Source organism: Mustela putorius, unplaced genomic scaffold, assembly GCF_011764305.1.
Source record: "Mustela putorius furo isolate JIRA1106 unplaced genomic scaffold, ASM1176430v1.1 tig00000596_pilon_pilon_pilon, whole genome shotgun sequence".
Lineage (NCBI taxonomy): Eukaryota > Metazoa > Chordata > Mammalia > Carnivora > Mustelidae > Mustela > Mustela putorius.
The window spans coordinates 16,243,166-16,255,438 of record NW_025421428.1 but is presented as its reverse complement, the minus strand read 5'-3'; the positions used below and the strand labels follow the sequence as shown (position 1 = coordinate 16,255,438).

General features: G+C 65.3%; 2 protein-coding genes across 7 annotated transcripts in view; both read left to right on the top strand.

The window, feature by feature from the left end:
- EXD3 (exonuclease 3'-5' domain containing 3) overlaps positions 1-8,356 on the top strand; it is a 79,156-nt gene extending 70,800 nt beyond the window's left edge. For 4 of the 6 annotated variants that reach the window (XM_045082804.1, XM_045082805.1, XM_045082807.1 and 1 more), the window contains exons 21-23: positions 1,699-1,828; positions 3,487-3,525; positions 3,786-8,356. In XM_045082804.1, the coding sequence (XP_044938739.1) occupies positions 1,699-1,828; positions 3,487-3,525; positions 3,786-4,093 (477 nt within the window). In that variant the 3' untranslated portion in view covers positions 4,094-8,356. The remainder of the gene's footprint in view (positions 1-1,698; positions 1,829-3,486; positions 3,526-3,785) is intronic. The other 2 variants (XM_045082809.1, XM_045082806.1) reach the window with 1 other exon arrangement.
- Positions 8,357-9,358: 1,002 nt separating this feature from the next.
- LOC123392801 (NOTCH regulated ankyrin repeat protein) lies at positions 9,359-11,965 on the top strand. The gene has a single exon (XM_045082802.1). It carries the CDS (start codon positions 9,710-9,712, stop codon positions 10,052-10,054), a length of 345 nt encoding a protein of 114 aa, XP_044938737.1. The 5' UTR covers positions 9,359-9,709; the 3' UTR covers positions 10,055-11,965.
- The last annotated feature ends 308 nt before the right edge of the window (positions 11,966-12,273 follow it).

Sequence of the window (12,273 nt, the reverse complement as noted above, 5' to 3'; positions counted from 1 at the left end):
GCCCCGACAGTGGGCAGCGGCCGTGGGAAAACCGGCCCCGGTGGTTCCCGAGGGTGGGGCCAGGTCCTGGGGATGGCACCGGCCGTTTGTCTAGGTGCAGTGACTCAGCACAGGAGCTGGCTGCCCCGCCCAGGTGTGCACACCAGGCCAGGTCCTGGGGAGGGTCCCACCCCCTCACCCCCCCACCCCCCACCTCCCACCCTCTTGCCGCTGCTCTGTCCCTCTCAAACCTGCCAGCTCCAACCCCCCGGGAGGCCTGCGCAGGGAGAGGAGGGGCCTCTGTGGTGGGCAGCCCAGGGCAGCAGTGGAGGCTCTGCTGCCCCCTAGTTCCCACTCCTTCCCCAGGCAGGCCCCCCACCCTAGGAAGGCCCCTGGATCCATGACCAGGAAGCCAGGTGCCCCCCCGCACCGTGCCCCCCACAGACTCCCTGGGCCACAGGCCGGCCCAGCTCTGGTTGGCAGAGTCAGCCAGGGGGACGGCAGGCCCCCCAGAGAGGCAGGAGGAAGGGTCCTGCCTGGGATCAGCCCTGACCCAGCCCTGCCCCGGCCTCCCAGCCGAGGCCACCGCACCCATGCTGCGCTCCCAGGCCTAGCTCCTGAGGCCGGATGTGGAGCCATGAGGCCACAGGTAAAGCCAGCTCACAGTGTCGAAAGGCCCGTGGGAAAAGGGCGTGTGGGGGTGGGGGGGCACCGCCTCTGACGTGGGCACACCCTGAGGCTGCAGGGGCCCGTGGTGCCGCCTAACCACCCACCCCTGGGAGCCATGACATCCAGGGCACTGGCCCGGCGCCTCCGGGAGGGGTCCAAGAGGGCTCCCGTGAGTACAGATCATGGCCCCTCCCCCCTGAGGCCTGGGAAGCCCCCAGGCCCTGCTCTTGGCTCCACTCCGTCCTGCTCTGACGTCCGGAAGGGCTGTGACCGCTGTGCATGTCTCCACGGGCACCTGTGCCTACCGGCCTGCGAGCCTGGTCTCTAGGGACCTGGGCCCTCCTGCTCTCCCTCAGGGCCCTGCCCACCTCAGGCGGGAGCCCTGGGGTCCCTCACCCTGTCAGGCAGGACCCACCGGAAGGCAAGCCCGGGGCAACTGTGTGGGGAGGGCAGGATGGCCCCCAGAAGCCCCCGCCTCCGCCAGGGTCACCGTAAGGCCAGCAGGGCTGGGCTCCACTCCTGACAGGGGCCGGTGGCATGTTCTAGACAAGGACCCCAAACAGAAACAGAACTGGCTTCCTTGATCCCTCACAGATGCGGTGCCCAGTGGGGACCGTCAAGAAACACTGACACTGAAATGGCCTGGCTCACCCCAAGACCAGCGGAGGGATCAGCCATAGGGCTGTTTACCCCGACCCTTTAATGCTGGACCCTGTGTCCCCCACCATGCGGAGCCAGCCCCAGGCTGCCCAGGCCCGCCTCACTTTGCCCTCGAGACTCAGGGGTTTGGGGAAAACAGCCCAGGTGACAGCAGAGTGCCACGGGGTCTCAGGAGCTAGAAGAAGCTATCCAGGGTCCACTAGGATCCAGAGCAGTCAAGGAGGGCTCCCAGGAGGTGGTGTGCCCTGTCTTGTGGAGACGGGAAGGGATGTGTCATTTGTGTCTGTGAAACCCCCGAGCCAGACCCAGAGCTGCAAGGGGCACAGCCTGACCTCAGCACCCCTCTGTCCCCAGGAGCCCCGCCTGACTTCGGCACCCCTCTGTCCCCAGGAGCCCCACCTGACCTCGGCACCCCTCTGTCCCCAGGCCTGTAACTGCGACCAGTACCTGAAGGTCTCCAAGGAGATGATGAAGCAGCTGGTGTGGCTTGGCAGCCAACGGGAAGTCCCTAGCAGCACAGGTGTGTGTGCCCCACGTGGTTGGCCTCGGGCTCCGTGGGGGTCTGTGGACAGTGGCCCAACAACGGGTACTCCCAGGACCAAAGTGCACGTGTGGCCAGGGACTGGGGAAGGACAGCACATGACGAGCTAAGGTCACAGGGACCGGGGAGCTCCGACACTCAGCATCCCTCTGGGGTGGCCTCCCCCACCCTCTGTCCGGGAGGCCCTGCACCAGGAGCACCCACGCACCCACGCAAACCTCTCATGCAGAGACACCTGCACGCTCGCGGGCCAGCGCACACGCACCTGTTCCCTCACACACGCTGTGCACATGTGGCATCTGCTTGCACACCTCCGCACCCCGGGCGCTTGCCACTGTGTGAAGGTAGTCTAGCGTGGACGGACAGCCAGGAGGGCAAACCCCAGAGGTCCCCCGCAACACCCAGCCAGAGGCCCAGCCTCAGTTTCCGTGTCTGTGAAACGAGAGGGTGCAGAGCAGCGGGAGACTCTGAAGTGGCTGCGGGGTCCTGCGCGTGCCCGGCCGTACCTATCACTGGCACCTCCGCCCTCTGGAGAGAAGGGCACCGGAGGGAGCCTGGCTGCTGCTCCCTAGGCTCCCGGCCCTTCCTCGTTGGAGGGCAAGGACGGGACGGGGACATGCGCGTCTTGGGACCCTCTCTGCGGGCTCAGCCTGAGGCCCGGGGCCTCTCCAGGAGGCCGACCTCCCCACTTGTTCTTCCCGCCTCCCTCTGAGCTTTGGGGCCAGAGCGGGGGGCCACCCACTCTTCAGGTGAGCCATCGTGATGGCCTGGTGGGGCCCCAGCAGCTGTCCTCTCTCCGCGGGGGGCCCAAGGCCCGGGCGGGGAGGAGCCGAGCATGCGCAGTGCCGTTCGCTGGCGCTGGTGCGGGGCTGCGGTCCCCTCCAGCCATCGGCCCATCCCGGTGTGCGGTGGTGGGCAGCCCTCCCGAGGGCCACCTGGTACCTCGGGGGCCTCCAGGTGGAGGCTGAGACCAGCCAGGGCAAGCTAGGGAGGTCGTGGCCTTGCTGGGTTCCCAAGGGCCGTGGGGCTGGGGTGAGGGGCTCGTCCCATCAGACCCGCGCTGCCGCTGATCTGGAGCCACGTGGGAAGGTCAGCGGAACCCAGGAGGACCCTTCTCCCGCGCGCTGGCCAGTGCTCCTCAGCCCTCACCGCCTCGGCCTGGCCAGCTCCCCGGCACCTCCCTGCGCTCCTAGTGGGGATAGGAACCCTCTCGCGGAGTCAGGAGGTCGCATCCCAGGGTCTCTGCTAGCACCCTGAGCTCCAGCAGTGCCCCTGGGCCCCCGCCCGGCTGAGGGCTGTTAGGAAATGCGCTCCCCTGGCAGGGGCTTATCTGCTCATCGCTGCAGACGGTATGACCCCGCCCCCAACCGCCAGTTCTCAGGCCCCCAAGTGCCCTAATTGGCCAATCTCACGCCCAGAACTTGTTTCCCAAGGACCTTTGAGCCCCAAGAACATTCCAAGGTGTGCGTTCCCATGGGAGGGGCCCAGGCTGGCACCAAAGCCCCTTAGCCCCCTGCCCTTTTCCCTTTCTCCTAAGGGTGGGGGCAGGGGCTGGGTGCCCGAAGGCGCATTGTGGGCCCTGGAGCTGCCAGGCCCCCTCCTTAGGACAATCCCTGATGTCCTTGATTGATTGGCAGGTGATGAGGCCAGCCCCAGCGCAGACTTACAGGAGGCAGGTGAGCCCTGGGATCACTCCTTGAGTACACAGGGCCCCACCCCAAGCCAGGGTTTGTGCCCCGGCCCAGTAGAAAGGATGGTCCTGTGCCCTAGGTGAGGGGTGGCGGCCAGTACCAGCGGGGAGGGCCAAGGGTCCACGGGTAAGATGAGGCAGAGGGTTGGGTGGCCGGGGCAACACGGGGAGGAGCTGCAGGAAGGAGTGGGATGGGGGTCGGACACCCAAAGGCTGCGGGGGTGTGAGTGTGCTTCCCCTCTCCAGGCTCAGCCCCGGAGGAGGCCCCTGAGAGCTGCACCCATGACCTGCCCTGCCGCTGGCTGGAGGCGGCCGACCTGCAGTCCCACGCGCCCGCCGTCCTGGGCAACGGCACCCGACTGCAGCTGGCGGGGGTCCCGGAGGGCGTGCTGCAGCGGCCGGGCCCCCGCCCCTTCTACTGCTGCACCGGCTGCGGCAAGGTCTTCTGGGAGGGCTCCCACCTGGGCCGCATCACCGCACACTTCCGCGAAGTCCTGGAGGGGGCCTCCAGGCCCTGCCGCCCCCCACCCTGCCCTGTCAGCGGCACCCTCTGAGGACCGGGCCCCGGGCCCCGCTGGTCTGCACCGCCCTCCCAGGCTCCCTGCACACCCCCCAGGGCTCCCCACCGCATGCCAGCAGGGCTCCGGCCCCGCACAGAGCCTGGGGCAAGGTGGAGGGGCTCAAGGTTTTCCACACGGGCAGGATGCTCGGACCCTGCGCCGGACCCTGCGCCGAGAGCCGCCTGGCATTCGGGAATGAGGCCGGCGGAAGCGGGAAGGGTACGCCTGGCGGAGGGAACGGCACAAAGGCCCAAGGGGGGGCCCAAGTGGCTCCCCGAGCACGGGGCTCAGTGGGCTGGGGGCGGGGGCACAGGCCCCCCCACCGTGCCCGTGGCCCCCTCCCTTTGCTGTGGCAGCCCCTACCCCCCGATCCCGCCACTACCCCACTCTGCTGGCATTCTCAGGCCAAGGGCCAAGCCTCCAGGCCAAGCAGGGCAGGACCTTCCCCCAAGTAGTTCCCAGCCAGGCTGGCCCTCTGGGGTCCTCCAGTTCCTGGGGAGTAATATGGTGGGGGGGGAGCTTCCCAGGGACAGGGTAGCCAGGCGACACAGCCACCCTCTAGGAAGACATCCATTGTGTACTGGAAGGCCATGGCCTGGAGGGGAGGTGGCCCCTCTGAGTCTGTGGCTCTGGCCTCCTGCCCCCACCCCCCACCACATGGAGGCTGGGCGGCCTCCTCTCGTGAAAGAGGCAGCAGCCAAAGTCAGAGGGGGGCTGCACACAAGACCCTCTTCTTCATCCACTCGGAGGGAAACTGAGGCGCAGGCACTCATGGCTGGCACCCCGAGGGCGCATGGGCACCGGTGCCAGGTGGGCAGGGAGAGGAGCCTAGACAGCACCTTGCCCTCGCTGCCTCCTCCTGGCTCACCCCCCAGGAATGTGCCTCCCCCCCACATCCCTTTCCTGTCCTTCCTGCCTGGAGCGGAAACCGGCTCCGATTTGGCTGAGGAGCCCAGGCGGAAGCTTCAGGGCTGCTGGGGCCTGGGAGCTGGGGCGGGGTTGCCGCCTCTGCCCAGGGCGGGGAACACCTGCAGGCCCAGGTGTGATGGCCTCAGACCAGGTGGGCACTGGTCGTGCCAGGCCTGCCCCCGCCCGGGCTGGGGGTCATGCTGAAAGGCCATACAGACGAACTGCCACATCCCCCAGCCTCTTCTTTCCCTGGAAGTGCCCCCAGGTGCTCAGACAGACCCCAGCAACTCTGGGGTCACTGCACAGACGGACGGAGAGGCTCCGAGGCCAGGGTCAGGCTGGGTGGGCTCTGTGTCAGGGCCAAGTCAGCAAACTAGCCTCCCCCACCTTTTGGTCACTGCTGAGCCTGAGGGTCAAGCTGGGCTGCCAAGGTGAGCGGCAAGCCAGACGCCCCCCCCAGGGGCGGGGCACCCTCTGTGGTTGGGGTGATGCTTCCAAGAGCCAGACCGCCAGCCTGTCCTAGGCGGCAGCCCCGAGCCTGCTCTCCTCCCGCGGGGTAAGGAGGGAGCCGCCAGGGTGCTGGCCCCACTGCCAGTCCCAGCTGCTTCCTGGAAGTTCTCCTCCGACCCAGGGCCCTGGGGTTGGTTGCAGCTGGCCCTCAGCAGAAAGAGGCCAGAACAAGGGACAAGCGTGGGGAGACGGGAGCCCAAGTCTCTCTGCTGTTCCTCTGGGCAGGCCCAGCCCCAGCACCCCTCTGCCCTGTGTACCTCTAGAGGGAGAAGAGGGCGGCCAAGCGGCCCTTCTCAGTGTGCCCCTCACAGCGGCGCTGGTGCCACCGAGCCTGCCTCCCACCTCCCCACCCCTCTGCTGCCCAGGCTGGCTGTCTCCCTCCGGGGACCCTCCGGGGCTCACGTGCTCGCTGCCCTCCTAGCCTGGCTCTACAGCAAACCCCGGGTCCGGAGCCATCAGAGGGTCCACCCAAAGAGCCTTCTGAGGCCCCAGGATGCCTTAGACCCCCTTCCAGGCCAGGGGGTCAGGCACCATGCCCCCAGGGTGGGCTCCCGTCCCAGTGCCAGGCCATGCCCTGCAGCCTGCCCGGCAGGCCAGAGCCGAGCACTGATTGTCTGCCGCAGTTCCTGCCCTGGGCGTCCTTCCTCGGCTCTGGCTCTGGCCGAGGGCTGAGTGTTTGTTATTTGATCTCTATCCTCTCTCGGCTCTTCTACCAGGTGTCTGGGCTGCTGGGAAGAAACACTCTCCTCTTTCCCACGCTCCCCGACACATTTTAATGAATTAGCTGGAAGCCCCGCCCCCACTGCCCGCCTGCTTGCTTGCCTCCCTCCCCCGCCTGGTGCCTTTAAGGTGGCCGCAGGCCTTGGCCCAGCTCTGGGCAGCCGCCTCTTCTGCGTGGTCCTCCCCAGGCTGCCCCACCCAATCTTCCCGGCCCATATCCCAGAATGCTCCCCAGGCTGCCCCACCCCTGCCCACACGGCCTCCCCACCGCCCACTGCTCTGAGTCTGGAAAGGAAGAAGGGGCCCTTTGCGACCCCAGCCTCCGCCCCTCCATGGCCCTGTGGGTTGGCGCCCCTGGGCCAGGATCCTCGGAGCTGATGCAGAGAAAGATGGGGCACAGCTGCGTGGTCAGAGTTCAGTGGGTCTCTACGGATCCCAACTCAGGGGTTTCTCCCTCCCAGCCAGGGAACCACCGGCCTGTTTGTGGAAGTGATACCACCAAGAGAGCCACAAACACCAGAGGGGGTTTCTCTGAGCCCCAGGGCAGGCCTGAGCCATGGTGGGCCTCTCCCCCTCCCTCCAAGGCATTTGGAACAAATGTCTTCCTTCTGGACTGCTCCTTCAGCAAACGGGGTGAGGGCCCTGGGACCCCTCTCCTCTCCTTTCCTCGACCGGGGCAGCTCCTAGCGTGTGGAGCAGACCGGCTCAGAATGAAATGACCCACCCCCAGCCACGGTGGAGAATTCCATCTGCTCCCCAGGGACACTGTGACCGTCACCTGAACCCCACAATGGCAGGTCTGGCTACACCTGTGCGACCCTCACACAGAACCCTGGCGGTGGCAGGAGACAACCTCTGCCTAGACTCTTATGGCCACGCTGGTCCAGCTGGGGGGCACCCAAACCACCGATTTCGTGCCCCGTGGTGGCGGCCGCACGTTCCCACGCGGAGCTCACAGGGCCCCTTTGTCTGCCTTCCCTGAAGCCTCGCGGTGTCAATGGGGCTTTTCTCCCAGGCTCTGCTCCCTGGCACAGCAGGGTCTCCAAGATGCCCTTCTTCAGGTCCGGGGACCTGAGCCCACCTGGGCTAGGGCCTGTCTTGGAGCCCACTGCCTTCTGGGGGCGGCCCTGGGCACCGTCCAAAGCTGAGGATGTGTTCTCAGAGGGCCCTGCCGTCCATACCCAGCCCTGTTCCCGGGAGAAGCAGGGGGCTACATGCCTGCCTAGCAGGTCACAGCCCTGCACGGGGTCTCATGCTCGCTCACCTGGTCTGAGAGTCACGGTCCAGAGGGAGTTACAGGCCCCAATGGACAGGGCCTATGCCCTCTTTCCTGGTACCAGGGAGTTGTCGGGAAGGGGGTGCTGAAGGTGACCAAGTATGGACACCTGCCCTCCAGGTGTCCACACTCCAGCAGCATTTGTTCCCAGGCCCCCTTACTGGGCCCAGGGACACTTGCGGCTAAGATTAGCGGGACAAGGGAAGGGTTTCTGATACCAGCAGCCCCCAGGTCCCAACCACGGCTGGACCTAGCACAGAGCTCCGCCAAGCCTGGGCTTACCCAACTGCACAGTGGGGAGCTCCTGGGGGGACCAAGTCTGAGCGGAACAGCTGGACCACCAGGCAGACCGCCAGCCTCGGGGAGACCAAAGTGAGGGACTCCGGGAGCTCCAGCCGTCAGGAGGACCCCACAACTGGCCGCTGCAGTCAAGCCTGAGGGTAGCTGACCAGAGGCAGCCAGCCCTGGGTGGCCTTACCCAGTTTTGCCTATGGTTTGGCTGTGACTCCCCCAGAGCACACAGCAAGATGGGGGCACCCCACGCACGTGTCCAGACCTGGACCAGCAGGCAGACAAAGCATGGGAGCCCATCCCGAAAGGAGGCCTAGCAGGGTGGTCTCCCCTGATGAGGCCTGGCTGCCTGGTGGGAACTCCCAGCAGCTTCTGTTGGAGAGCAAGCTCCCGGGGGGGGGGGCTCCCCGGCTGCCCCAAGCCTGCTGCTTTGAGACCATTCCTGCCCGATTCCCAGCCACCGCAGCCCAGCTATAAACTGTAAAATCCTAATGAGGAAATTTGGCGGCAGTATTAGAGCATCAATAAAAAATGGGTTTACAGTTTGGAAATGAGTCATTTCTGGGTTTCCTTTCCCAGCGGCCCTTGGCGCCTTACCTGGGGCTGCTCACCTCCTCCCCCCCCACACACACACCACCACCACCATCCCTAGTCGTGCTAATGGAGGTGGCCCAGCAGAGGGAAGCAGGCCCTGAGGTCCCGCTGACTGGCCTTACCCCTCCCCTTGGAGGAGCTTCTGAGCGGGAGTGGGGTGGAGAGGGGCGGCCCCAGGCTTGCTCTGGGGTGGAGAGGGGCGGCCCCAGGCTTGCTCAGGTAGACCCCTGCTTCTTGGTCGGGGCGGCGCCGCGGAGTTCGGCTCCTCAAGCCAGCCAGGCTGGGGAATAAACGCGGGATGACCGGGCCGCCAGAGGAGCGGCCCGCGTGCGGGAAGGACCGTGTGGCTGTGGTCGCACGCCCGAGCTGTTTGTGGAGTTGGCCCCCGCCAGGAGCTTGTGTCCTGGAGGCCAGGCTGGGCCAGTCTTGTCGCCGCGCACCCGGCGTGCTAGGGACGCGGAGGGTCTAGGGCAGGCGCTCCGGAAAAGCGCGAAGCGAGACTCGGGTCTCTACCTGGGCCTCCCGGCTCTGAAACGCCCGCGAACCCACCATGGGAGGCCGCCCTCGGGTCCACCTCGGGGCCGCGCTCGGCCGGGGATCAGGCCTGGGTCTGTCCGAGCCAGGAGCTCGGAATTCCCCGGGTGGCCGGAGGGAGCGTAGGCGGGACGACGGCGGAGATGCGGAGAGCCCCAGGGCGCGTGGAGCAAGGACTCCCCGCTCCACCTTCCCCCACCCCCACCCCTCCAGGCCCCCTCACCGCCAACCACCGCCACCTGGCCCCCTGCCGGCGACCAGCGCCCCCTGCGGAGAAGCGCGCTGCAGCCCAAGCACGCCCCGCCCCCGCCCGCCCCCGCCCCGCCCCGACGTGGGCGCCGCCCAATCGTAGGGCCGCCGGCGCGCGCGTCACGGGTGCCCCATTGTTATGCAAATATAAAGGGGGTAAAAGGCGGCCTGGCGCGGCGGGCGGGCGAGAGCAGCTGCGCTTGGGGAGGCGCGTGGGACCCGCGTGGGAGCAGCAGCAAGCAGGGACCGGGAACGCGCGGCGCCGCCGCCGGGCCCACAGGCCCCCGCGAGCGCAGTGCCCGCCCCCGTCGCCCGCCCACCCGGGCGCGGCTGGATGCGGCGGGGGCCCCGCGGCGGCGGCGCCCGGTCCCCAGCGCCCGGAACGCCCAGGAGCGGCGTGCGGGGCCCGGGGGCTCCGCGCCCTCCATGCGCCGAGGCGCGCCCCGAGACAGCCAGGGGCCCGCGCCGCAGCCGCCGCCGCCCGCGCTGAGCCCCGGCGCGGCCCGCGGCCCGCGCCCGGCGGCAGCATGAGCCAGGCCGAGCTGTCCACCTGCTCGGCGCCGCAGACGCAGCGCATCTTCCAGGAGGCCGTGCGCAAGGGCAACACGCAGGAGCTGCAGTCGCTGCTGCAGAACATGACCAACTGCGAGTTCAACGTGAACTCGTTCGGGCCCGAGGGCCAGACGGCGCTGCACCAGTCGGTCATCGACGGCAACCTGGAGCTCGTGAAGCTGCTGGTCAAGTTCGGCGCCGACATCCGCCTGGCCAACCGCGACGGCTGGAGCGCGCTGCACATCGCCGCGTTCGGCGGCCACCAGGACATCGTGCTCTATCTCATCACCAAGGCCAAGTACGCGGGCGGCGGCCGGTGATGCCCATCCCCGGACCCGGACGCGGGCCTCGAGCGTGTCGTCTGCTGTACCTTCCCGCCAACTACCTCGGTGCGCACCTGGCTCTCCGGCCCAGAGGCCACGACGAGTCAGGCGTGCGCGTCCGCGCCCACGGGGGCCGCGCGGCGCCCGCTGCCAGGGGTCGACGCCCCCGCGCGGCCGCCGGGACCCGGGCCGAGGGCTTCCCACGGCCCCGCCCGCCGCCTCGTGGTGGTGGGGGGGCGTTGTGCGGGAGGTGGGGGCGGGGCGCGGGCTGCAGCCCCTTTGAAATTTGAGTCTCGCTACCAGCAAGTTCGGAGTTCCCGAGACACCGGATCCTCCGGGCAGAATGTTTTCTCCCGAAGGTGGAAAGCGGGCGTCGGGGACGCCGGCCTCGGGGCGCCCCGCCGCCCGCAGGACCCGCGGCCGAAGCCCGCAGTCGCCTAGGGGCCACGGCGGGGCGTCTGCGGCCCGGACGCGCGATGGTGGAGACGCTTCGCTGTTCCTGGGGTTCTAAACTATTTATCATGTGTGTGTATATTTGTGGGTGAAGTTTGTGCGCCTGATTTTTTTTTTTTTTTTTTTTTTTTTTTTTTGGTTTGGAAAATACTGTGCGTGGTCATTGCGGTTATAGGGGAGATGCATTTCTGTTTCCTAGTCTTAAAACTAAAACTTGAGTCTGTCGTTTCTTGGTTGCACTGAAAGTACCGCCCCGCCCGAAGGCTCTCCTGTGCTAGTCCCTCTGCCTCGGTTCTCTGTCCCCTCCCCCTCGCCCCTTGCCTCCTCCCGTCTCTCCTTCTGACACTCGGACGCACAGCTCCGAGGGAGCTGTGGAAGCCCCGGGCCTCCCTCTGCCCTCTCCTGGGGAGGCCACCATCCCCCAAACCTGCTGGCTTCGCGGAGTCTCCTCGGCAGCACGGGTGCTCGGGTGTGGCGGTGGGGGGCGGGGCGGGCGGGGATCAGGATACCTTTTCTAGTGAGTTCTATTACAGTTAGTCTGTTGAACGCTTTTTTTAAAAAAGTAAATGGATTTGCCACGATTGAATGTCATAACATTTATGACAGAATATAAAATATTAACATATTTTAAGCCAAGTTTTAGGTGTATTTTTTGAATCTTGGTTATAAACCCAATTTTAAAGGGCGTTGTATCCAGCGTTGTGAAGGCAACAGTGTACCCATATTTATATTTTTATAAAATGCCTATAAGACTGTGAATCTCTTGTGCGAATTGCTGAGTGAGTTGAAGGACTGTTTTGCCCCTCTTCGGTCTCCCGGAGCTTCAAGGACCCGATTCGAATCCGAAAAATCCTGTCATGGGGGAGGGGCCGCGGGGGGACCTGGGCCGGAGGCGGGGCTTCTGCGTCACTTTCTGTCCCGAAAGGCGCCCTTCCTGGTCTCCGAGGTTCCAATTTTCTATGCAACCCCACACCCCTTGTTGTTTTGATCCTGAGAAATAAAAGGGAGGCTGAATTATTCAAATTTAAATGAGGCTTCCCCTGGGTAGAAGTGCTGCTGACCCTTCGTGCAAAAATGGGGAGCACTTGAGGACACAGGTGGGTGGAGGCCCTTTGTGCGTGGCTGGTCAGCCCCGGGCAGTCATCTGTGGCTTTTTATAAACCCTTGTGTGAGCAGAATATATTGATAATGTCAGTGAAACAAGCAGACATTGAAACTGAGGCACAGATTACTCCAAAAGGAGTTTTTCTGTAAATTTTTTCTAGATGCAAATACCTTTTTAATTATGTTAATTAATGTTAAGACTTTCTAGGCTTATATGGAAGCTGTATGTGGGTCCTGGTATGATCACTTCTAACTGGATAAAGTCAGCACATTCCTGAGTGTACGAAATAGACTTGTAGCCCAGCATGAAAAATTTATGAATAAATTTTTCATTAATTTTTTTTTTAATTAAAAAAGTTTGTTGCTTCTTCTTGGTCTTGGCACCCAGGAGGAGGGTCAGGCTGCAACATGCTGGGTGCCGTCTCCACAACGCTTGGCTTGTCTTCACCAAAGACAGCCTGGCTCTGGGCTCAAGGGCCAGCCCCAGTTGGCCCCATATGGGATTCGTGAGGTGCCGGGGGAGGACCCTCTCCCAGCTGAGGGGAGCCTAGGCCACCCTGAGAGCGCTCAGAACCAGCCCACAAGCCGTTTCCCCAGCTACCTGGCAAAGCGGCTGAGGCCTCTATGTGGAAAGTTCTTGAAGCTCTTCCCACCCCCGA

What these genes read in the sequence shown, in the direction of transcription:
- LOC123392801 (XM_045082802.1), top strand. Translation starts at nt 9,710, where the DNA reads ATGAGCCAGGCCGAGCTGTCCACCTGCTCGGCGCCGCAGACGCAGCGC.